Source organism: Puma concolor, chromosome B4, assembly GCF_028749965.1.
Source record: "Puma concolor isolate L17-30 chromosome B4, mPumCon1.1.hap2, whole genome shotgun sequence".
In the NCBI taxonomy this organism is placed as follows: domain Eukaryota; kingdom Metazoa; phylum Chordata; class Mammalia; order Carnivora; family Felidae; genus Puma; species Puma concolor.
The window spans coordinates 72,934,361-72,960,343 of NC_141673.1; the positions used below are offsets into that span (position 1 = coordinate 72,934,361).

At 36.6% G+C, this 25,983-nt stretch overlaps 1 protein-coding gene across 10 annotated transcripts in view; it reads right to left on the bottom strand.

Moving 5' to 3' along the window:
- Positions 1-25,983, bottom strand: part of PPHLN1 (periphilin 1) — a 145,842-nt gene that overhangs the window by 96,472 nt on the left and 23,387 nt on the right. For 7 of the 10 annotated variants that reach the window (XM_025930146.2, XM_086713627.1, XM_086713632.1 and 4 more), the window contains 2 exons: positions 23,487-23,651; positions 21,111-21,172 (listed from right to left, as the gene is read on the bottom strand). In XM_025930146.2, coding sequence (XP_025785931.1) covers positions 21,111-21,172; positions 23,487-23,651 — 227 coding nt within the window. The remainder of the gene's footprint in view (positions 1-21,110; positions 21,173-23,486; positions 23,652-25,983) is intronic. The other 3 variants (XM_025930148.2, XM_086713631.1, XM_086713630.1) reach the window with 1 other exon arrangement.

A 25,983-nucleotide genomic window follows, 5' to 3' on the forward strand; every position in this document is an offset into this window, starting at 1 on the left:
ATCAAAAAAAAAAAACAAAAAAAAACATTAAAAAAAAATGTTTAAAAGGGGGCTCTAAAGTTAAAAATTATGATTAGGTTTAAAGCAAATTTCCAATGAAGAGGGAAAATCCCAACACCAATGGCAAAGTCTTAAATATTAATGTTTCAGAATTTAATGCATGCTGATAAAACCACTCAATAAGATGGACATACCAATAAAAATGGAAGACAATTCAATGGAAAACAAACAAAAACAGGTATCACATCACTAAGTAAGTATTTAAGATAACCTGTTAAATTTTCCTAATCAAACAGGCAGATGATCCCATTCAGCAGTGAAAATAAGGGTAAACAGACACATAAGCTTCCTCATGAATAATTAACAATTTGGGTTGGGCTGGAAATTGCTAGGATTCAATGGCCCTAAAAACAGAAAACATTACTCTAACAAAAAAAACTTCACATTAAAGGAACTCTCACAGATACCTCATGACAATGAAAATGCAAAGGATAAAATGTTGGAAACTGATCCAAACTAAGAATGAAGTATGATAATTCACCAAGGCATAGAAAAGACACTTGCTCCATATGTTAAGTTACACAAGAATTGTTCAATGTTAAGCTTTTACAAATAAATAAAACTCTTTAACTGTCAATGTTTCCAATGTTTTAAATTACAGTGTACTAAGTGAATATTAGCTTACCACTTTTTTCATTTCTCTAAGCCATCTCTCATTGACAGGAGAGGTTAATTTAACATTTTGTCAAATTTTAAGTCACAACAATGGTAATTTTTCCCATTTACTATTAAGATTGATTTAAGTCAGCAAGAAAGAATATCCAGTGGAATTAAGACAGTCTTTTCAGCAAGTGGTGCTGGAAAAAGTGGACAGCAACATGCAGAAAAATGAACCTGGACCACTTTCTTATACCATACACAAAAATTAACTCAAAATGGATCAAAGACCTAAACGTAAGACAAGAAGTCATTCAAAATCCTCAAGGAGAAAGCAGGCAAACACCTCTTTGACCTCAGCTGCAGCAACTTCTTACTCAACATGTCTCCAAAGGCAAGGGAAACAAAAGCAAAAATGAACTACTGGGACCTCATCAAAAGAAAACACTTCTAAACGGCAAAGGAAACAATCAGCAAAACTAAAAGACAACTGATGGAATGGGAGAAGATATTTGCAAATGACCTATCAGATAAAGGGTTATTATCCAAAATCTATAAAGAACTTATCAAACTCAACACCCAATAAACAAATAATCCAGTGGAAAAAAATGGGCAAAAGACATGAATAGACATTTTTCCAAAGAAGACATCCAGATGGCTAACAGACACATGAAAAACTGCTCAACATCACTCATCATCGGGGAAATACAAGTCAAAACCACAATGAGATACCACCTCACACTGGTTAGAGTGGCTAACATTAACAACTCAGGCAACAACAGATGTTGGGAAGGATATAGAGAAAGAGGATCTCTTTTGCACTGCCAGTGGGAATGCAAACTAGTGCAGCCACTCTGGAAAACAGTACACAGATTCCTCAAAAAGTTAATAGAACTGCCCTACAACCCAGCAATTGCAATACTAGGTATTTAAGCAAAGGATACAGGTGTGCTATTTAGACGGGGCACATGCACCCCTATGTTTATAGCAGTGCTATCGACAATAGCTAAAGAATAGAAAGAGCCCAAATGTCCATGGATGGATGAATAAATGGATAAAGAAGATGTGATGTGTATATATATATATATATGTGTGTGTGTATATATATATACACACACACACACACACACACCTGTATGTGTATATACACATATGTATACGTATATATATATATGTGTATACACACACACACACACACACACACACACACACAATGGAGTATTACTCAGCAATCAAAAAGAATGAAATCTTGCCATTTGCAACAACATAGATGGAACTAGAGTGTATTATGCTAAGCCAAATTAGCCATATGACTTCATTCATACATGGAATTTAAGATATAAACAGATGTACATAAGGGAAGGGAAGCAAAAATATAAAAACAGGGAGGGAAACAAAACATAAGAAACTCTTAAACACAGAGATCAAACTGAGGGTTGCTGGAGGGGCTTGGGGTGGGGCGATGGCCTAAATGGGCGAGGGGCATTAAGGAGGACTCTTGCTGGGATAAGCATAGGCTGTTATATGCAGGGGATAAATCACTGTATTCTACTCCTGAAATCATTATTGCATTATATGCTTTAACTAACTTAGATGTAAGTTAAAATAATAATAATAAATAAATGGAATCATACAGTAAAAAAAGAAAAAGAAAAAGAAAAAAGATTGCTTTAAGTTGGAATGATGACTCCCTTTGGAGAGGAAGAAGAAATTTGAGTAGGGGCATGAGAAAGCTTCTGAACGCAAGTAATATTCTATTTCTTAACCTGGATTGTGGTTACAGTTATAGTAACTCAGAGAGCTGTACACCCTAATCTGTGTATTTCGTATTTGTTATATGCTCTAATGAGTGTTTATGAAAATGTGATAAAAATATACCTTATCATTTAACATGATGTGAGAGGAATTTTTAAGAATATAAACAGAACTTTTACCTTTAAGAACAGAAATTTAAATTTTTTTTTTTTTTTTTTTTTTTTTAGAGAATGAGAGTATGCAAGTGGGACAAAAGGGAAGAGGGAGAGAGAATCTTAAGCAGGCTCCACTCTCAGCACAGAGCCCAACACAGGGACCATGACCTCAGCCAAAATGAAGAGTCAAACGCTCAACCAACTCAGAGCCATCCAGGTGCCCCAAGAAAAGAATTTTCATTTTTACTATTTAAGGAAAAACAAATTGTAAGACCACTTACTGTCTGAAAATCATTAATACATTTTAGGGGCGCCTGGGTGGCTCCGTCAGTTAAGCATCTGACTTCGGCTCAGGTCATGATCTCACAGTTTGTGGGTTTGGTCCCCAAATCAGGCTCTGTGCTGACAGCTTGGAGCCTGGAGCCTCCTTCAGATTCTGTGTCTCCCTCTCTCTCTGCCCCTCCCCTGCTCACACACACACACACACACACACACACTCTCTCTCTCTCTCTCTCAAAAATAAATAAACATTAAAAAAAAATTTAAATCAGGGGCGCCTAGGTGGCTCAGTCAGTTGGGCATCAGACTTCGGCTCAGGTCATGATCTCACGGTTCATGGGTTCGAGCCCCGCGTTGGGCTCTGTGCTGACAGCTAGGAGCCTGGAGCCTGCTTTGGATTCTGTGTCTCCCTCTCTCTCTGTCCCTCCCCCGCTCGCACTCTGCCTCTCTCTCTCAAAAATAAATAAACATTAAAAAAAAAAAAAGATTTAAATCATTAATACATTTTAATGGTTTGTTGTGATCACTGTGGCATTCATCCACCAACATGGTGTCAGGTCATCTGCCCAGTGGACCACTGAGAAATCAGTGCAACATAAATTGGATGCTCCACCTCAGGATATTCTCTCTGCAACTTATATTATGCTGTTATTTAGTTTTGTTCTTATTTACTTTTCCTTTATTCAGAAAAATGTTACCTTAACACTGCAATTCTTAACATTTTTTCTAAATATCATGATTCTCTTTACCCAACCTACAGAAGTCAGTGAACAGATTCAAAGACAATCTTTTACAAATAAAACATTAAAAAAATAACCCTTTATAACAAAAGGTTAAATTTAAAGATTTTTTTTAACTTTATTTATTTATGAGGGGGGGATGTAAGCAGGGGAAGATGGGGAGAGGGTGGGGGAGGGAGAGGGAGAGAGAATCCCAAACAGGCTTAATACTCAAATTCACAAAATGTGAGATCATGACTTGAGCTGAGATCAGATGCTTTAACCAACCGAGTCACCCAGGCGCCTCTAAATTTAAAGATTTTTTTTTTCTTCTCAGTGTTTCCCAAATCTTGGTGCCTGCTACTAAATGCTTTCAAATGACTAATGAATAAACTAACAAAAAAATAATTATAAATTTAAAAAATTTAAGCATTCTGTTGCCCTTGGTCTAACAGCTTATATTTCTGTGCACTCACTCAGGGTTTTAATTCTGTATCATATATTTAATAGACATTTTCTACTATAAAATTTTTGGCATACCATTGAAAAATATTTCCATTTCTCAGAGTTCAAAGCAAAGATATCATTACTTCAAGATGCACATTAATTTTTGCTACTTCAACAAAACACTACTGCCACATTCAAAAAAATACTTCTATATCCAAAAATTTGGAATTGGGTAATTCTAACTGGAATGCTAAAGAAAATCCAGGAACACTGGAGTTTTTTGTTTTTTTTTTCTTTAAGCAAACTGCTGAGAATCATAAGAGAGCTAACAATAAAGAACTTTGATATCAATATGCAAGACAAATAGGAAGCTAAGAGATCTGGACCTGTCTTTTTTGAACTACTTTTCTCTTTACAGATCTGCCAATTTCAGAGGCAGCAGCTCTGAAAAATAATTTTGATGGCTTCACAGGATTAGGATATAAAAACAGTCCAGATCTTACAAAGGAAAAAGGGTTGAAAGCTCAAAGGGCTACACAATAACAGCAGGGTGAGCTGGAAATAAACTAGCCTGGCTTCATATGACCTAAATTCTGTAAGGTGACCCTGGACAGCTAATGACTCAAACCCTCGACATACTTAGCGGTTTCTGTTTTCCTGGCCATTAGTTAAGATTTGTTAAAATTACTTCAAATGTAAAAATCCCATTTTTAACATGAAAATCTATGTATTTAAAGTTACAGAAGTAAAATGAATTTAAGCTAGAAATTCTTAAAATATAGTCCTGTTTCCTGAAGAACAATATATGTATACAATTGTCACAAAGTTCTCAGAATACAAAACATGAATCTCTAGGTTATTATACGTTAACCCAAAAAAATTAAAAGGGAAAGACTGGTTGATAGAAATACCACAACTTTATTCACACGTTTTTTCTTTAACCACATGTTAGTCCCAACACTCATGATTAGCTATAAAATTCAATCAACATCAGCCAGTAAAATTTTTTTTGTGCAAGTGTCATCCTGATTTTAAGAAAGAATTTTGGTTTTTGTTTTCACAATGGCCCTAAAGCCTACTGAACAGAGTAATGGGATACTGGAAACTTGGGCACATTTTTAATGCCAATTCCATTACACAATCACAGGGTAAAAACTTTGCACTGCAAATATGATGAAGTTCCATTTACCATACAAAGAAAACTTTACCGGGGCACGTGGGTGGCTCAGTCAGTTAAACTTCTGACTTCGGCCCGGGTCACAATCTTGCGGTTCATGGGTTCAAGCCCCGCATCGTACTCTGTGCCCACAGCTCAGAGACTGGAGCCTGCTTTGGATTCTGTGTCTCCCCCTCTCTCTCTGTCTGCCCCTCCCCTGGTTGCGTTCTGTCTCTCCCTCTTAAAAATAAATAAACGTTAAAAACTGTTTAAGAAAAAAAAAAGAAAACTTTACCTCAAAACTTCAAAATCATATATGGAGTTTCTAGCCATGTTGAAAATGAGGACATCAAACACATAATGGATTCAATACAGTAAATTGCAAGGGAAATCAAAAGAATCTTTACAAATATAACAGTACAACTGAAATGCTTACTATGAAGCCTCAAAGGGGGGGGAAAAAGCCCACATATTTAACAGATTTTTTTTTTTTTTTTTTTTTTTGAGAGAGAACATGTATGCGTGCAAGCAGGGGAGGAATAGAGGGACAGGGAGAGGTAATCTTAAGCCCAATGCAGGGATCAGTCTCATAAACCATGAGATCATGACCTGAGCTGAAATCGAGAGTCAGCTGCTAAACAGACTAAGCCACCCAGGCACCCCCGATTTTTAAAAAATTTTGTTTAATGTTCACTTATTTATTTTTGAGAGAGAGAAAGAGAGAGAGAGAGAGAGAGAGAGAGAGAGAGAGAGAGAGAGAGACAGAGACAGAATATGAAGCAGGATCCAGGCTCCATGCTGTCAGTACATAGCCTGACATGGGGATCAAACCCACAATCTCACGAATCCCATGAGATCATGACCTGAGCCAAAGTGAGAAACTTAACCCACTGAGCCACCAGGCGCCCCGTGATTTTTTTATTATCAAAAAAGTACATAACTTGAGAGTTAAGATAGTGTCTTCGACTGTATCACTAACATTTCAGTCATAATTCTAGGCATGTACAGAAGGAAAAGTCACCAAGAGAGTGGAAGATGGGAAGAACTAATGGCCTACAAAGAACTGTTTCTCAAAATGTGTTCCTGGGACCACCTACATTATAAATACTTTGGATTCTGGCTTCAAATGTAGATTTATGAAGCTCATGATTCTCCCCTTACAAATATACACCCCCGAGGTAATTCTAGCCCCTCACACCAGTCAAACCAGACAAGTTGTGATGGACCCCTCAGTTTCCATGGGTATATTTACTGGTTAAGAGTAAAATTCAGTAAAGTAGGGGGGAGAGAAAAAAGGGGGGGAATGAAGGCAGTTTACTTCTTATTCAGGACCTACCAAATACAACATGTACAATTATTCCACACAAAATATTGGCTACTTCATTTCTAGTCAACAGGAACTTTAAAAAGAATTAAGATTTTAAGAATCATTTTGAGAAAGAGGCTTGGTAACTTATACTGCAAACAAAAATAAGTGCAGACCTCAGATGTCTTCTCTTAAATGTGGAAACAAGAGTACCAGGGGCCTTGTGACTTCCCACACTACCCTTTATTGTATGTACCCCCAAATCAAACAATCTTGCAGCAGAGTTGAGAAGTTTGGTGGCCCAAGTCCAGAGCTCTTTCCACAAAACCACATCTTTATGTCAAAAGCATTCTAGGTATGAGATATGGACTGAGAGATCTCCCAGTTAGAATCTAGGCCTTAGGTATCTGTGTTATTCACAGCTGATCACATTTGATCTCTAACACCTACAATGGTGCTGACTATTATAGAGGTTAAGATATGCCTACACTGCTATAACATAAATACTGAAAAATGTAATCTCGAGTCATTACACAAAAGGAGTTCATCTGTCACAAAACAGTCTAGGGCCAGCATTCCAGAGTGAGAGATTCTGCTCCAGACAATCATCTAAGACCCCAGGCTTGACCCCTCTATTTCAACCTATGGCTTCCAAGATCACACGACTGCTGTCATTCCATTCTAGGGCCCACCCCACAAAATGTGGAAAGGTAAATGTGTGTGGAAGAGTTCTACTTATACCCATTAGAACTGGAGATAAATTAGCCACATGGCCACAACTATCAGGAAGGAAGATTGGGTAATGTAGTCCACCTATGTGCCTAAGATCTGTGGAGAAGTAGTCGAAGTCTTTCCAAGAATGATGTCTCATTTCAATGAAAGTGTGGGATTCCCAAATGAAGATGTGTCTAATAGATGGACGTAGAAATGTAGATCTCAGAAAAGAAGCCAAGGCTACAGATACAGATTTATCTATCAGCAGCAGCAGACAGTATAGGTTAGTGTTTCTCAAACTTCAGTCTCCAGACCTACTGTATCACAATCATCCAGGGGGCTAGAGACTCAGATTCCAAGTCTCCACTTACTGAATCAGAATCTCTTAAGACAAAGCCTGGATATTTTTGTTTAAAAAAAATTTTTTTTTGAACGTTTATTTATTTTTGACAGAGAGAGAGAGAGAGACAGAGACAGAGACAGAGCATGAGTGGGGAGAGGCAGAGAGGGAGACACAGAATCCAAAGCAGGCTCCAGGCTCTGAGCTGTCAGCACAGAGCCCGACACGGGGCTCGAACTCACAGACTGCGAGATCATGACCAGAACCGAAGTCGGACGCCCAACCGACTTAGCCACCCAGGCGCCCTGCACATTTTCATTTTTAATGAGCTTCTCTGTGATTCTTATGAATCTTATGAACACAAGTTTTAAAAACATAAGCAAAGGAAATAACTGCTGCTGAGGACAAAGATAGATGAAGTTACCATAAATGAGAGAAGGTGCCGGGAAGTCATTGTTAACATTATCCTACAGTTTGGGGACTGCTGTCACTCCACCATAAACCACCGTATTAGACAAACTGCTATTACATGCTCTTCAAATCATAGTCTCAGATTGTTGCCTTACTTAAGAGATTGCAAACTCTGGTTTTACTTAGTTGTAAACACCGAAAACTCAAGAGACTTAACGTTTAAAAATCTGATTTCTGACTTCTTTTGAAGCAGGTCACGGTGTGCTTATATTCCCAAACAGCAAAGATCAGCTTTGCTCCAATCTGACCCCCCGCATTTGTTTACATTCCCTGAATGGCCTCTGTAGATACACGAGTTATTTCCACTAACAGACAGGGGCATTACTACCACAGATAAACAAATATGTTAACTGCTTTCCTCTAAGTATTACAAGTATTTTATGCTCAATAACTGTATTTGTATATACATAAATAACAAAATACAGTAATCTGAGTTGATCTTGTAAATGCTTTTACATCCTCAGCCTCTTCATAAACCAATCCCTCCAACTTCTTTAAGTGAAACCCGGTATTTGAACACAAATACCTCCTGTAAAACTCTTGAGTACTAAGTACACACTGATGACTGACTCAAGGTCCTGAGGTATATGAGACAGGATTATATTCTAAATCCTGCATCTTCCAAGAAAAGGGGGAAAGAGCCCAACAAACTACCTAAGTTTGTGCTATCCCATGACTGCCCACATTACCAACCTGCTGATAACTTTCCCACATTTCCTAAACCCAATGACACAGTCTACACTGTAACATATCCTACGCACATCATGGGTGACTTTCAAAATTCATGTGGATCATCTGTGCAATGTTGTAGTAACTCTCTGACTACCTCCTACCTCCTCACAATATCTTAGCCACATGCTTGAATTCTAACCCTTGCCACTTACTACCCACAAGTGCTCTTCATCAGAATCCAATACTGCATTCTTATCCTTCAGTTTTGCCACTGCTACAACAATTCCACCTCATGGATACCAGTAAGTGTCCTATATTTTCTAGCAATTCACGAACCCCATCCTAGCCTCACTTACTGCCTTTTCAGCCTCAAATGTAGTATTTGATCCATGATGAATACCAACAACTTTCCGTCCTGGCAATTCTGATACATCGTCTTAGCCAACCCCAAACCTGAATTAATTCCAAAATATGTGATTTCTTCACTAGTATAGTTGATTGTCACAAGGTCTAAAGATTGGACCCTCTATGGATACATGATCTCTAACTTCCACTGTGCCTTCAATTCCACTAGTAATATTTTTAGGTATCATTACTGAGCTCAATCTTCCATTCACATCAGCAACTATTCTATACCCTGATAATTCTCCCAAAGTACTCTAATCTAGCACCAAAACTTCCCCTCTTAGTTACCTAACTTTCCTAAAAAATACAGGGGTCTTCACATATGAACCACCTCAGCTGCCAGTCCAAATCCCTTCTTCCCCAATTTGCCTTCATCTGCCCCATCCCTAATTTCATCCTTTCTTTCCCAGGATATGATTTTGCCCCCTGCTGAAAGTTAGTCCTTCAATAAATGCAGTTCATCCTGGCCCTCATACATCTTGCTTCGCCAGTTTTCCCTTTTCTGCCTTGTACCTTCAACCTTTCTCTTTTCCCTTCAACCTATAAATATGCTCAAGTCACTGATCACCTTTTAAAAAAGTTTTAGGTGATCTTCCTTTAGCCAGTGTCCTTTTCCACCTTCACCTCACGGATACCTGTAAGTCCCCTGCATTTTGAACATATGTCATTCCCTACTTTCCATCTAAGTATTTTTTGAAAACTTATCCACCCAGTTTCAATCTACCCCCTCACATCTCATTCATCCTGACACAGATAAAACCAAGAGATATTTTAATCTTTATGTTACTAGAGTACTCAGTTGCATCAGACATTGATGACCCCAAACGTGGTTTAAAAATTTTTATTTTCCATCACTTACATAAAAGCCGAGGGTTCTGACCTCGGTTCACTGCTCTTGTCTAACTACATCCTCTCCTTGGACAATCTCAATTTTGAATGTAGCTCCTCCCTTGAAACCATTCCTTCTATATGCCAATCTCAGGTAATGGTATTATTTTACACAAAGTAAACAAAAACCCGGATACTTCCCTTGTCTTTATTCCCACATCCAACAACCACATCTTGCTGATTTTTCACTTCCTGAGCATTTATCAAATTTAACCCTTTTTCTCCAATCCCCTCTCTACTTCACGTATTCATTCCTTGTTCCATCTCCAGTGCCACCTTTAAAAAGTCATCCTCTAGAGTAAAAAACAAAACATTCCAATTGGGTTACCTTAGCCTGTATACCAAGTTAAAATTTTCCAAGAGCTCCCCACTGTGAATAGAATAAAGCTCTATTTTTAAAACTGCTTATTCAGACTTTTTAGCTATAATTTAAAATTCACAATTTCCTAGGTCACATATAAGCATCCATTAATACCTCTACACATCCTGCTTTATACTGCTTGCTTATGCCTCTCCTTCTGCAGGAACATGTTTCCCATTACTCTTCTTCTGGTTAACTCTAATTTTCCTTCAAGTTTTGTTCATATTATCTGCTCCTACAGGAAATCTTTAATAAAACCCCAGAACAAGGTAAATGCTTCTTTATTTGTCTTCCGACAGCATTTTATGCAACTTCAGAATATATCATACTAGGCTATCTTCTTGCGCATCTATCTCACTCACTAGACTGGAAGCTAGTGATATAAGCAGTGGCCTATACAAAGTAAACATGTAAGCATTTATACCACTAAACTAATAAATCAAAATGTTTGATAGTATTTTTCTCTGTTAAAATTGTGTATTACCTAAGAAGACAGACTATAATAAAATTACAAATTAAGTATGTTTCAAAAAAATTAATAGGTATAAAAATATTGAACTATTTAATCAAAATGTTCCTATGTGAGGGCTCCTGGGTGGCTGAGTCGGTTAAGCATCAGACTTCAGCTCAGGTCATGACCTCGTGGTTTATGAGTTCAAACCCCACATCAGGCTCTGTACTGACAGCTCAGAGACTGGAGCCTGCTTCGGATTCTGTGTTTCCCTCTCTCTCTGCCCCTCCCCAGCTTGCATTCTCTCTCTCTCTCAAAAAATAAACATTAAAATTTTTTTCATATGTGAATACAGAAAAAAAAAAAACCTTCAGCATTTAAAAATAAAGTATGCTGGACACTTGGTGACACTCTTGTTGTAGCTGGGGTTTTTTTTGTTGTTGTTGTTGTTATTTTAGAGAGAGAGAGAGAGAATGCACAAGCAGGGGCAAGGGGCAGAGGAACAGAATCCTAAGCAGGTTCCACGCTCAGCGTGAAGCCCGACACAAGGCTCAATTCCATGACCACAGGGTCATGACCTAAGCAGAAATCAAGAATCAGACTCAATAAACTGAGCCACCCAGCTGCCCCTCTTGTTCCATATTTCCAAATACTATTTAATACTTTACATCAGTTCCATCCTCAAGTTTATTCTAAGACCTCATAACTACAGGGGGAAAATTACTGTTAAAACCTACCTCATTCAGTCTAAATTAATAACCCTTGGTAAAGTAGGACATGTTCCTTGAATATAAAATGAAATGGATTCTAATCTATTCTGAATTTTGCCTACAAGTGTGTTTTGAACAAAGAGATAATAAAAACACTGTCTATATAGAACCATGATGAATAGGTGATAACACACTTAAAATGTGGACAAATTATCAGGTAAGTGGCTCTATTAAATAAGAAAGTGGTAACTTCCAGAGTGAGGGTGGGGGTGTGGGAGAATGATAGAAAACAATACATTCCCTTTTCCTTTATTAGCTGTTATTTAATCCAGTTGCTTCCAATGATCCCACACTTATTTGACATGAAACCCTAATATATATACGTTGGATTTATAAAGTACATAATGTCCTACAACATGAAACACATAAAACAGAAAGTGAAAAAGATTCATTATAAACCGAAAGTTCCACAACCAGCGATAGACCTATGGAAGATGGTGCAAGCAACGTGGCCCAGCAGCAGCCAGTGATGGCAACCTGCAAAAGTAAAGTGGTGGAGAGAGCAAGAAGGAAGACCCAAGGGACCAGAAGACTAACTACATACAAAAATGTGAGCAAAAATATTGAGGACACTGGTTTTAAGTCTGGGATCAGATTTTACCCTACTTACAAGCTAGTACGTTAGACTGTTAGTATTTTATGGATATTGGTAGAAGACACAAGACTCCTGGGACAAACAACTTTTTTCTCAGCACAGCAAGCAACACAGCACTGGCTTGTTTGCACCAGCTCCCCGTGGTACCAAGTCCCACAGGAGTGATGTTATATAAGCCAAGATCAATACTACACACAGGGTGGGTTTGGTTCAGAACTAGGGAACACTGAACTTGGGGAAGCCACTATTTTTACACCAGGCAAAAAGCAAGCCTGCTCTTTGACAAGAGGAAGGCATTACCTTATCTTTCAAGACTGCTCACTACAAATTCATGGGTAAAAGGTGGTCAGGGCCTTGCATTCTTGGCTTATCTTCATTAAAATTAAAACGTTGAACATTGAAGAATATTACCAAAAGAATAGAATACTGCAAACCATATATCTGATAAAGATTTCAGTAGCAGAATATGTAAAGAACTCTTCTAAACCTCAAAAACAAAAAGACAACCTAATTGTAAAATGGACCCAAAAATGAGTAGATAATTCTTCAAAGAAAATATACAAATGACCAATAAGCACAGAAAATGGTGCTCATCATGAACCAATAGGGAAATGCAAATCAAAACCATAAGATACCACTTCACACTTACCAAGATGGCAACAATAATAACAACAAAATGATAAGGATAATATGTCAATTATACCTCAAAAAAAAAATTCATGTAAAGCCTCTGGAAACAAAAACAATTAAAAGGATGTGAACAACATGCTGATTATACCTCAAAAAAAAAAAAAAAAAAAAGCCTCCAGAAAAGCCTATGTTATAAAACACACCCATATTAACATGATTTATCTAACTACAGTAAATGACTTGCCATAAATGAAAAACTGCCTGAGAGTCAGGTAGACGGCATAATGTAATTTACACCTATCTCATGAAATAAGTAAATTAATGGTGGAAAAGAGCAAAGGAAATGTTGAAATTGTTAATATGTACAGGGCTCCACTGAAAATCTTCATAAAATCTTTTAAAAGAAAATACAGGAAATATTTATTTAAATGAAAAGAGACATTGCATGCACTGAATTTCAAAAGCAGCATTCATTTTCATATACACACATACTAGATTTACCTAAAACTAGATCATGTTCCTTTTTTTTTTAAAGGTCTTAACGAATATAAGTTTCAACAAGATTTCATTGAGCTGTAGTTCAGCACTGAGTTTCCAAGGGAAACCTTCTAGGGAAGACCCCCACCGCAATTATTCACCCAAGCATAATCCCAAACTCTCTATCTCCCTTCCTTTCATCTCAGGTGTTGTTTTTTTTTAATGTTTATTTATTTTTGAGAGACAGAGAGAGACAGAACACAAGCAGGAGCGGGGCAGAGAGAGAGGGAGACACAGATTTCAAAGCAAGCCTCAAACCCATGAACTATGAGATCATGACCTGAGTTGGAGCCAGACGCTTAACCAACTGAGCCACCCAGGCACCCCTCACCTCAGGTTTTAAAGAAGAAACATACAAAAGCTGTGCCACACCAACCCTCCAACTCCTCTCTGCTGCCTCTTACCTTTTCTCTATGTATTCAATGCCAGCTGATGTCACACCTGAAATAGAATCATCCCCCCTGCCTATAAAACTTTCTTCAAGGAACAAGAAACCAAAGCCCGATTCAAAGATCACTTTTATGCCACCAATTCCTCCAAATTTCTCTCTAGACCTGACCTCTATGCAATTTTATTCCCACTCGCTGTCTGCCAGACTCCAGCAACTCAGATGTCCACTAGTACCTGTGCTTCAGCCAGAATGGCCTCATCAGTTGCATACCATGCACTTGCTTATCATGTGCCAGCCACTTAAATAGTCTGCCTTCAGCTCTATCCATCTCTTCCCACAGAAATGCTAACCCGCCTTCAGGATTCAACACAAATGATCTCTCCTCCTCAGTCTGTCCTCATCATCCTACTTAGCATCATTCTTCTGAATTCCTTCAGTGTCATTACTTACCACAGAAAGTACAACCCACCCCACTCTCCTCTACATTAGTTATTTCAGAGTATTTCTTCCTTCCCTTTTCTAACCACAAAGAACATAACCTCCTTCTACTAGCTTTTACTCACTTTAATTCTCACAACACCATGTAATAGTTTAAAAAATACACAATGAATAAATGAATCAATCATTTCATTACATAGATAGTACCTGTGAATATTTTAGGCGATAACTTGCTATGGCTATATCATATTTACAAAATAACTAGAACCTGAAAGAACTGTAATCCAGGTTTCAATTTTTAAAAAAAACTTAACAGAGGGGTGCCTGGGTGGCTCAGTCAGTTGACTGACTTCGGCTCAGGTCATGATCTCACAGTTTGTGAGTTCGAGCCCTGCATCGGGCTCTGTGCAGACAGCTTGGAGCCTGGAGCTTGTTTCAGATTCTGTGTCTCCCTTGCTCTCTGCTCCTCCCCGCCTCACGCTCTGTCTCTCTCTCAAAAATAAATAAATATTAAAAAAAATTTTTAAACACTTAACAGAATGCCCTTGCATACACACACACACACACACACAATAAAAGGAATATAAAAAGTGGCGGTGAGTACGTGAAGAAACTGGGACCCTCATACACTGGTAGGAATGTAAAATGTTACAGCCACTACAGAAATCAGTTTGGTCGTTCCTCAAAAAGCTAAACAGACAAGTACCATATGACCCAGCAATTCCACTCTTAGGTACGAGCCCAAAAGAATCTAAGACAGAGACTCAAAACAGATACTTATGTGTCGATGTTCACTGCAGCATTATTTACAAGAGCCAAGTGGTAGAAACAACCCAAGTATCCTACAGAAGATGAATCAATAAAATATGGTAAATACATAACATGGAATATTATTCATCAATAAAAAGGAACAAAGTTTTGACATGTTACACCACGGATGAACCTTGAAAACATCATGCTAGGGGTGCCTGGGTGACTCAGTTGGTTGGACATTCAACTCGTGATTTCGGCTCAGGTCACGATCTCATGGTTTGTGGATTTGAGCCCCATGTCAGACTCTGTGCTGACAGTACAGAGCCTGCTTGGGATTCTCTCCCTCCCTCTCTCTCACCCCTATCCCACTCAGGCACTCTCTCTTGCTCTCAAAATAAATAAACACTTAAAAATCACTTTAAAAAAATCATGCTAAGTGATAGAAGCCAAACATAAAAGGACAAATACTGTATGATTCCACTTACATGAAATACCTAGGATAGAAAAATTCTTAAAGACAAAAAGTTGAATGTGGTTGACATGGTCTATGGTTAAGGAGGCACAAGGAATTATTGTTTGACAGTTAAATAATTTTTGTTTGGGATGATAAAAAAAAGTTTTGAAAATAGTGGTGCTGGTTATCCAACATTGTGAATGTAATTAATGCCAGTGAGTTGTATACTTAAAAACTGTGAAAAAGGCATATTTTATATCATACATATGCCACTACAACAAAGTATTTTTTGAAAAAAACACAGAAGCTACCTTGAAGGGATTCTCACTGACCAACTCTAGGCATCAAAATAATGATAGGAACAGATTGTAACACACTGAGTAAAAAAGGAATCCATGAGTCCATACTGATATAAACAAAGTTTTATTTGTTTTTTCTTAAAGGTGATGGAGAGAAAGCTCTTTCTCACAATTGATACCAGGTAACAGCATGCATAATAAATATAGAAAGAACAATCTATTACAAAATCACCATTAAAAACCATTATATTAATAATTCAGCCAGGACACCTGGGTGGCTTAGTCAGTTAAGCGTCCGGCTCTTGGTTTTGGCTCAGGTCATGATCTCATAGTTCATGAGTTTGAGCCCCACATGGGACTCTGCACTGATGGCTCCAAGCCTGCTTGGGATTCTCTGTCTCCCTCTCTCTCTCTGCCCCTCCTGCATTCATTCTGTCTCTCTCTCTCCCCTTCCCCCTCTCAAAATAAATAAATAACCTTAAAAATAATAATAATTCAGGCTACTACTAGCGGGTGAAAATGGGATGAAGAATGGTATACTCATATAGTTTCAAACTATTTCTGTTCCCACAGAACACTAATTTCAGGGGAGGAGGCTAACTTCACAGTGAAGAAATTTTGCAGACCCCATCTTAAGTGATGAAAGTCAACAATACCAAAAAGGGGATGAAATGACAACCTATGCAACCAAACAGGATGCAATAAAAAGAATACAGCATCACTTCAGGGACTGCCCTGACAAAAATGCATAATTTAAATCTAATCGTGTACATTAGACAAACCTAAATTTGAAAACATTCTAAAAAATGTCCACCCTATATTCATCTTGCCCATAACAATGAGCCATAAAAATCAAGGAAAAGACTGAGGAACTGTTCCAGATTAAAGAAGTCTACAAAAATATGACCTTTAAATTCAGAATAGATCTTTTTGCTAAAAAACACATTATTGGGGCATTGTGGGAGACATTACTGGGGGTCTCTGGTGGAAGATTATAGCAGTTTTTTAAATTATTCTTGCAACTTTTCTATAAATTTAAAAACGGTTTCAAATAAAATGTTCTAAATATCCTAATATTTTCTTTCCACAATACAAAGAATTATCACGTACACCCAACAAAACACTAAATTAAAATATTTTCCTAAATACTCAGAACCATATCCTCTTACAACCACCCTCTGCATGGTTTACAATGCAGCTATTTTCCCCCTAGAACAAAGTTATTTCCTATTCACAAAGTCTTTAAGCTTGGAACTCTTCAATGAGGCCACCTAATTAAGGGAACAATGTACAGACAGAATGATGCTAGCCTGTAAAAGCAGTAGCTTCTGTGATAACGTAATACCTGAAATGTTACTGAAGACACCCAGACAGCAAGTGAAGGTGAAAGAAAATGTGGAAGAAGCCATCTATACAACACTAACCTGTTTTATTTTTCTTCATAAGAATTAGGTTTTGTTTTTTTATCTGTTTACTATCTACAATTCATATTAAAATGTAGGCCAATAAGAGAACCTTTTTATCCACGGAGCTAAAAGGATACCTGACATATACCAGTCTCCCAATAAATATTTATCAAATGAATGAATATACCATATACAATGAACTCTATACCAAAAAATTTCAAACAACAGAGTATAAGTGCAGGCAACACTCTCTGATCACAGAATGAATAGAATATACTGTGTCAGAATCAGTAAAAAAAAAAAAAAAAAAAAAAAAAAAAAAAATTGCCATCTATCAGACTCTATGGGACACAGTTACAGCAATTCTTAAAAGAAACTCCAAAATTCTGATGAATCACTAAATTCTATTCTTGAAATCATTATTATACTGTATGTTAACTAACTTGGATTTAAATTAAAGAAAGAAAAGAGCAATTAGGAATCACAACAAGAAAAGAAATTCCAAAATGCTACTTATATTATACTTATAAGTAAGAAAAACAAACTGAGTAACCAAATTAAAATGTTAGATTTTTTCAAAAATAGATACATAAGTGTCTATGAAAATGTAAAATATATCTGCCCTATGACCCAGAAATTCCACTGTTGACAGTCTATCACATAGAAAGCAAAGTACTATTTCACAATGACATTATATACTCAGATTTATTACGACAAAACTTTGTACTGGAAACAAAGTGAATATTCATCAACAGATGAACAACTAATTATTTGGTATGTCCACAAGATGGAATAGAACTCAGCCATTAAAAAGATTCAAATAAAAGTTAAACCAAATAACCTGGAGGGATTTCCACAAGCCACTGAATGAGAAACACAACTTAGAGAAGAGTATGTATAATATGATCTCATTAACAACAAATACCCCAAATGTTTGTGAATATAGAGAAAAATACAGAACATACACCAAACTGTTAACATGACTGTGGGAAACGAGGAGTCCCATATATGATATCCTATTTCATTTATGTAAAATTATATACACATGCAGGAAAATAATAAAGTGCTAAAAAAGACAAGAAGGGAAAATAAAGATAGAAACATACCATTATTTTAAAAACTGAACACAATGTAACTAAAAATCAACCTGAGAACTGTTTCTTTAGAGTGAATATAAGCCATGAGCTAATCTAATCAAAAGAGTTTTTCTTACACTTTTGCTTTTCATATTTAGGACTTCATTACACCAGATATTTTGACACACCAGGTTTTCAATTTCACTTTTTCTCCCCCAAATGATGGCAGCTTGACCCAGCACTGCATTCCTTCCCCATTTGATTTGAAGTGCCACTGTTGCTATATCCCAAATTCCTAGATATACTCTAGGTTTGTTTCTAGACTCCCTATTCTATTTCACAGCTTACAATACTACAGGTTGAGAAGTTATTTTAGTATATTGAGTCTTCACATCTTTTTCAAGGCTATTTTTGCCATTTGGCCCTTTACTCCATGGTAATTTTAGAAACAACTTGCCAACTTCCATGGGAAAAAAATCTAGAATTTGGAATGGAACCAAACTAAAGGAACACCTGAATTTGAGAACTGGTATGTTCGTGATACAGTCTCTTCCCAACCACGGATGTCACACACATGTTGTGCCCTTTTTTTTTAACGTTTATTTATTTTTTGAGACAGCATGAGCAGGGGAGGCGTGGGAAGGTGCGGGGGCAGGCAGAGAATCCCAAGTAGGATCCTTGGTGTGTGTCCTTCAGAAATGACGTGCCATTTCAACTACATAGGTCTCACACAATTTTGTTAGATTTACTCCTATCACTCCTTATAGTTTTTACGCCACAGCAAATATTTTTAAATTACATTTTCTAACTTATGCTAACAGCTATTAAACTAAACTTTGCTAATTTCCTAATAGTTCTAATAGTGATGGACTCTCTTGGATTTTCTACATAGATAATTTATCATCTGTAAAAAGTTTTCATTCTAACCCTTATAATTTTTATATATTTTTCTTGTCTAACTGTAGAGGCTGAGGCCTCCATTACCATGATAAATAGAAGCAGTGATAACAGGCATCTTTGCTTCATTCTCATTTTAAAGCAAATGCTTCTAACTTTATCATTCAGTACAAATCCCCATTTATTAGATAAAGGAAATTCTCTTCCACTCGTAGGTAAAAGTCTTTATTATTACTGTGTTAAGTTTAACACAGTAATTAAATTTTATTAAAGTATCAAGACACCTGGGTGGCTCAGTCGGTTAAGTCATCTGACTCTTGCTTTCCACTCAGGTCATGATCTCATGGTTCACGGGATCAAGCCCTGAGTGAGGTTCCACACTGACCTGACCTGACCTGAGCATGGAGCCTGCTTGGGATTGATTCATTCTCTCTCTCTCTCTCTCTCTCTCTCTCTCTCTCTCTCTCTCTCTCAAAATAAACTTAAAAAAAAAAAAAAAGTATTTTTCAGCATCTATTTTCTCTATTATTTCTTTTAAGAGAGGCAGTCCGCCATGGGTTCAGACCATCCCTGCACATCCCTACCGTGTACTCCAAATTGCAAGACCTAACCATCTGCTGACACTGAACAGTTTCTATAACTGGTCATACAATGAAATACGTCAAGGTGACCACAGCATAACCACCGCGAGACTACTCACTCTCAGTGAAAGAAGGCTGGCTTGCTTGCTTCCTGTTTACTACAAAAAAGTAGCAAGCTCTTGACACTGTGTTCCTCAGCTGCAGTGCATCCCATTTTATGCACAACCACCATCTCTGCCCACCACATCACTCTATGGGACTTGACGGCAGGGAACCAGCACTACCATGCCAATGCCCCTGATGACTGCTGGGCCGTGAGCAAGAAACCGCCTTGCTCTAATCCACTGAATCCTGTTGTCTACTTCTGGCACCTAGAGTCATAGCAGTTGATGCCTTTCCATTCTCCATAGGTTATTCTCTGACAGTTCACAAGAAATCTTTAAAAAGCTCCTTTTAGAACTTCTACTACTTCCTTTGTGAAGTTATTAAAAACAACAACAAAAAAACTTGACTGAATCTGTCCATCTTTTTTTTTCTAACTATTCTATCAGATGTCTCTATAATTAACCAAGGCTAACAACAACTGAGGTCCTTCCAAAATGTGTCTTTCCAATAGAAATTTACTTATCAAAATAAAGCAACTAAGAAAATGCCTTATAGTAAAAGAAATTCTGGGGGCACCTGGGTGGCTGAGTCAATTAAGTGTCTGACTTGTGAATTTGGCTCAGGTCATGATCTCATAGTTCATGGAATCAAGCCCTGCATTGGGTTCTATGCTGACAGTACAGAGCCTGCCTGGGATTCTCTCTCCCTCTCTCTCTGCCCCTCCCCTGTTCATGCTCTCTCTCTCTCAAAAATAAATATTTAAAAATAAATAAATAAGAATAAAGGAAACTTTGTAATGACTCAAATATTCTAGACGGAAAAAAAAAAAGCCTTAACTTTCTAATTAAGTAAACAGATACCTTATAATCCACATCACACACTAGAGATAATTTAATAATTTTATAAGAATATACCAATAGTTCAGGGGCGCCTGGGTGGCGCAGTCGGTTAAGCGTCTGACTTCAGCCAGGTCACGATCTCGCGGTGCGTGAGTTCGAGCCCCGCGTCAGGCTCTGGGCTGATGGCTCAGAGCCTGGAGCCTGTTTCGATTCTGTGTCTCCCTCTCTCTCTGCCCCTCCCCCGTTCATGCTCTGTCTCTCTCTGTCCCAAAAATAAATAAACGTTGAAAAAAAAAAAAATTAAAAAAAAAATAAAAAAAAAAAAGAATATACCAATAGTTCAAACACTATTTTTTGTTATCAATTACAAAATGCAAATAGATACAGAATGTTAGCTATTAGTGCTATTATATTAATCACAAAAATATAATGTTTGTTGCTTTCAAAATTCTGAATCCTAATTAAAAATATTACATCTATAAGCAGTGAGGTTTGATTTCAACCTCAGACGTCTCAGTGAATCAAGTATTGGAGTGGTTACGGTACTATGTTTATCTTTTTACCTGTATTCAGGCTGTCGGCTTGCGGAATGATCATCTCTTGTCCACCTGTAGCCAGATTCATCCTGTAAAATAAAAGAGCTCCTTAGACATTTGTTTATATTATTTAGGTCAAGTAGGATACATCTAACAGTACTACTGGAAACGAGTCTCTAAGACCAAAATAAAATGAGGACAAAAACACCTCTCTAAATCTGAGCTTCAAAGGCATGAAGAAGAAAAAAAAGATACAGCAAGTCACCCATATCAACAAGTGACTTAGCGGACTGACAACCTGTGGAACCATTTATCTGCATGAAAACGCTTACGGTACTTCTTTGGTAGGTCTAACAGCCTTATTGCCAAAAACATACACCAACATCACAACAGCTAAGGACTGCTATAAGAACAAAGGCTCAATTTAAATTTAATCAAGCACACAGGTCTCTATTTTCGTTCTGTCAAGTTCACCAAGTTTCAAATTCAAAACCAGGAAACATTTGTTACTTTCCCACTTGTTCAAATTTTCTTTTCTCATCTTGACTCCCATTAAAATCCATAATTTGGAAACAATATAATAGGAAACCATCACCTACTGATAAGTTAAATTAGAGCAACATGTGGCACTAAGTTTAAGATTAATCAAAACAAGCATTTTGTCCTCTAAAACTGATACATTTGAAAGGTACGTTACACACACACACACACACACACAGTAATCCACGCCCAATTACTTTAAAATTATATGTAGTACAATATAATGTGAATTATTTATAATCAGAAATACTTATTCAGCTAAAATAAATACTATTTTCATCTTCCTCTTTAGTATCATATACTGTACTCTTACATAAGAGTTATGTATTCATCATTTTTCTTCTCAATAGTAAATACAAAGAAACAAAAAACAATATACAAAAAGATAAAGAAAATCCAACAGCTCTAATAAGATACTGGATAAAGTTAGTTTATATAACTGAACTCAAGATAACTTAGTATCACGAGAGTTCTAAGGATCTCAAGTGGGGTTATTTTTGTTTGAAGAGAATTTAAAGAGAAAATGTTGCACAAAGTATGAATGAACACAATTTGTAATAAAAAACTATTGTTGAGGCACTATTATGCTACAAGGTTTTAGGGGAAAAAATCATATTCATGAGGGTTCAAATACAAATTGGTCTAATGAATCCAAAATTCCCTATTTATATTAAATGGCCACATTTAGTTTTCACAAGAGGGATAACAATCTTATGCAAGGCCAAATTTTTTTCTTCCTCAGACTACCTGGAAGAATAACTCCAAAGGCAAAGTCCAGTATTTCTAGGATAGAGACAATGCATAATGTTTACTTTTCGACACCAAATTCGTCTTCCTAAAGGAACAGCACAACATTTAAAAATTGAAAAAAACACGAATCAATTCTATGAGAAAGAAGCTGTGCACTCCCAACTTTAAAACTACAGGAAAACACTGAATAATCTCATTACTACTTTAGAATTGTTAAGAGTCACCATGATGGAGTAATCAGAGAACTGGACTTCCATACATATATACACACAATCCTGGGTAAATGACTTTAAGGGTGAAGTATGGAAAGTAATTCCAACAGCCAATGTGAGGTCAAATTTTAATATAAACGTTTGAATATGTACTGTAAATTACAATGGCATACAGTAGGCAAAGGGAAAAAAGAGAAAATGTAGAAAAACAGTCTGGCAGAGGAGTGAGGTAAACACACAAGCCAAGTCAAAGGAACTACATCAAGGAATAGTTGCAGTCAAGTTCAATGACAGATTGTTTCAACATTTAATACACATACTTCTAGAGTATTAAAGATTATCAGAAGAAACAAAATACAATAATAACAATGGTAATAACAGCTAACATTTAAAAAGTGCTTATTATATATAGGACAGTGTTGTGAGAGCTTTCTAATTTGAGTAAGTAGACTTTAATAAGTACAACAAAAATGAGACTAAAGTTCAACAACCTTAATCCAACCTCACCCACAGCGTATCATGAATGAAAATAAAGTAATTATAAGTGAGTACCTCCAGTAAGAGATGGTAACCACCTGCTCATCACTTTTTTGAGTACCAAGGCAATACATAGATTACCTTTATCTGCTTCTGCAAATTCTTTCCAATTTAGGGGATAAAAACACAGGTTAGTTGGAATTAATGTCATTTAGATAGAGCTATCCAGAATGGCTTACCCACTTTATCCCAAGATTCTCCACTACCAGTTCCCATTTGACAGCTCTAGCAGGGAAGTCAACAGAGCATCAAGCAGGAAGTGTTTATTCACCTGCCTTCATGGCCAATCACATAAATTTCAAAAATTACATGATTTTTAAACTTATAAAATATAACAATTAGTACACGGGGGAAATTTACATACTCCTCTGTGAGGTGGACCACTTCTTCGATCATGAGAAAAACTGCGGCCCTCGTCATATTCTCGGTAATCAACATGACTGTAATATCTATTGTAGTTTCCTTCACCAGGTCTGTCTAGCAGTGGTGGTTTCTTTGGCACAATATTAACTACTCTATGGTAGCCATCCTAAAACAGACAAAAAGAAATATATAAAAATCACTAACTTCTCTATTTGGTTTTGGAAAGGTTTTTTAAAAGCACAGGAGTTCTTATCCTTAATCAAATAGAGTAAATGTATAAACAAACAAAAATGCATTAATGAAATAACATGAATATAACTAATAGTAATGTTTTCACATGGATTAAAGGAAATAAAATTGTTCAATGAAGCCAGGTGCTTAAAATAACAAGTAGCAATACTAAAAATCAATCATAAAAGAAAAAATACATATTATTATTTTAATAAAAAATAAACTATGGAAAGAATGTTACATAGCTCTAATCCTAATTCCCTAAGAATTTTAAAAACAAAACCATTTAAGATAGCACACACCTTTAGTCTAATTAATGTGTTTGAAGTATACTATTCAGAAAAAATACAAAATCTTTACACTTAAGCAACAGCAAACAGAGACAGAATATTGAGCTAGAATCATCAAGAGGAAACACTGCTATTTCTCCAGAAGCGCTGGAGAGAAAACAGCCTTTGACTTCACAGTCTAGAAGCAAAATAAAACCCAATATAAAATTTGAACTCATTTTCAAAATAGTAAGTTGTTAATGTTTTAAAGTTTCAGCAATTAGGGGCACCTGGGTGGCTCAGTCAAACACTGGACTCTTGGTTTTGGCTCAGGTCATGATCTCCCAGTTTGTGAGTTCAAGCCCTGAGTCAGGCTCACGCTCCGTGTTGGTGGTGCAGAGCCAGCTTGGGATTCTCTATCTCACTCTGTCGCTCCCATGTGCTCGCTTGCTCTCTCTCTCTCTCAAAATAAATAAACTTTAAAATAAAATAAAGTTTGAGCAACTAAGTGGATTGGGGGGGGGGGCTGGGAAATTGAACAGAGGGAGAAGAGCACCTATGTTAGGTTAGCAGTTGCTGTGAAACAACTGAACAAAATGGTTATCAACAAGTAAGGACTAGAGAGTTACACGACATGTATTTATAAATAATCTCGCCTTGAACATTCATGGTATGTCTTCTACCAATATCAGAGTAAATATATGTGAAAGAAATTAGAAAGCAATCAAAGTATAAGCCATGATCAATTTAAATTAACTGACTGGACAAAATAAAAACATGAAGCCCAAAATAAAGCCCAACATTCAGGGCATTACTATACCATCTTTATGTCCAGTTTCATCGTCAATACAATAGATTAATACTATTACCTACCTCAAGGAGCTGTTGTGAAGACTGAGCAAAAAACATTGTAAAAAATTTAGTACAATGTGTAGGACACACTATGTACTCAAAAATATTTGTTGTTTTGATTACCTTTTTAATGTCCATGTGAAACACAATTCCTCAAAGTGTCTATTCACTTACATAACTTCTTAGAATTAATAACTGCAACTATTCAATCATTAAATTACTGTGTCTTATTCAAATTTCCCAGTGGGTAGGAAATTTGTTAATGTGCTGAGAAAAAATAAAATTAATAGTTCATATCTATTTAAGAACTAAAATGATCTAATTTTTTCCCATGGGGCTATAAGTGGTTTCTTTCTTTAGTATGTTAAATATTACATTAAAACATATATTTTAGGGGCGCCTGGGTGGCTCAATCGGTTAAGCAGCTGACTTCAGCTCAGGTCATGATTTCGCGGTCCGTGACTTCGAGCCCCGCGTCGGGCTCTGTGCTGACAGCTCAGAGCCTGGAGCCTGTTTCAGATTCTGTGTCTCCCTCTCTCTGACCCTCCCCCATTCATGCTCGGTCTCTCTCTGTCTCAAAACTAAATAAACGTTAAAAAAATTTTTTTTAATTAAAAAAAAAAAATTTATAGTTTACATAATATATAATAGATAAATGAACCCACAGGCTCTTATAAAAATTACCTTTCAAAGAGGTTTCAATTAAATCTAAGCAAACATTGAGCTTCTAAACAAATTCAACATTAAGCCAAAATCAGCAACATAATTTATAGCATTCTCTAAATTAAAATTTGTTATTCATAAAATTAGAATCACTGATTTCTACAATTCCAAGAAACCATACAATTCCATTCTATAACGTCCTTGTATATATTTATTTGGAGGGATGGTGGCCTAAGTATGCATGTCTAAACACTTGCATGAATAGAGAGCTTATTACTTTACATGCAACCTTTTCCTCTATTCAAAGTTATTTTAGGATTGTAAAATGCATATGGTAAAACTTGAATCATATTTAGTCATAGATTTAATAAACTGTTTTTTCCAAATAAAAATAAAATCATTCCAAAGTTGTTAATCAGCAACAGAAAAACAAAAACAAAAAAACTCCTAATGACAGCTCTGTATCTAGCAATGAAGATTAAA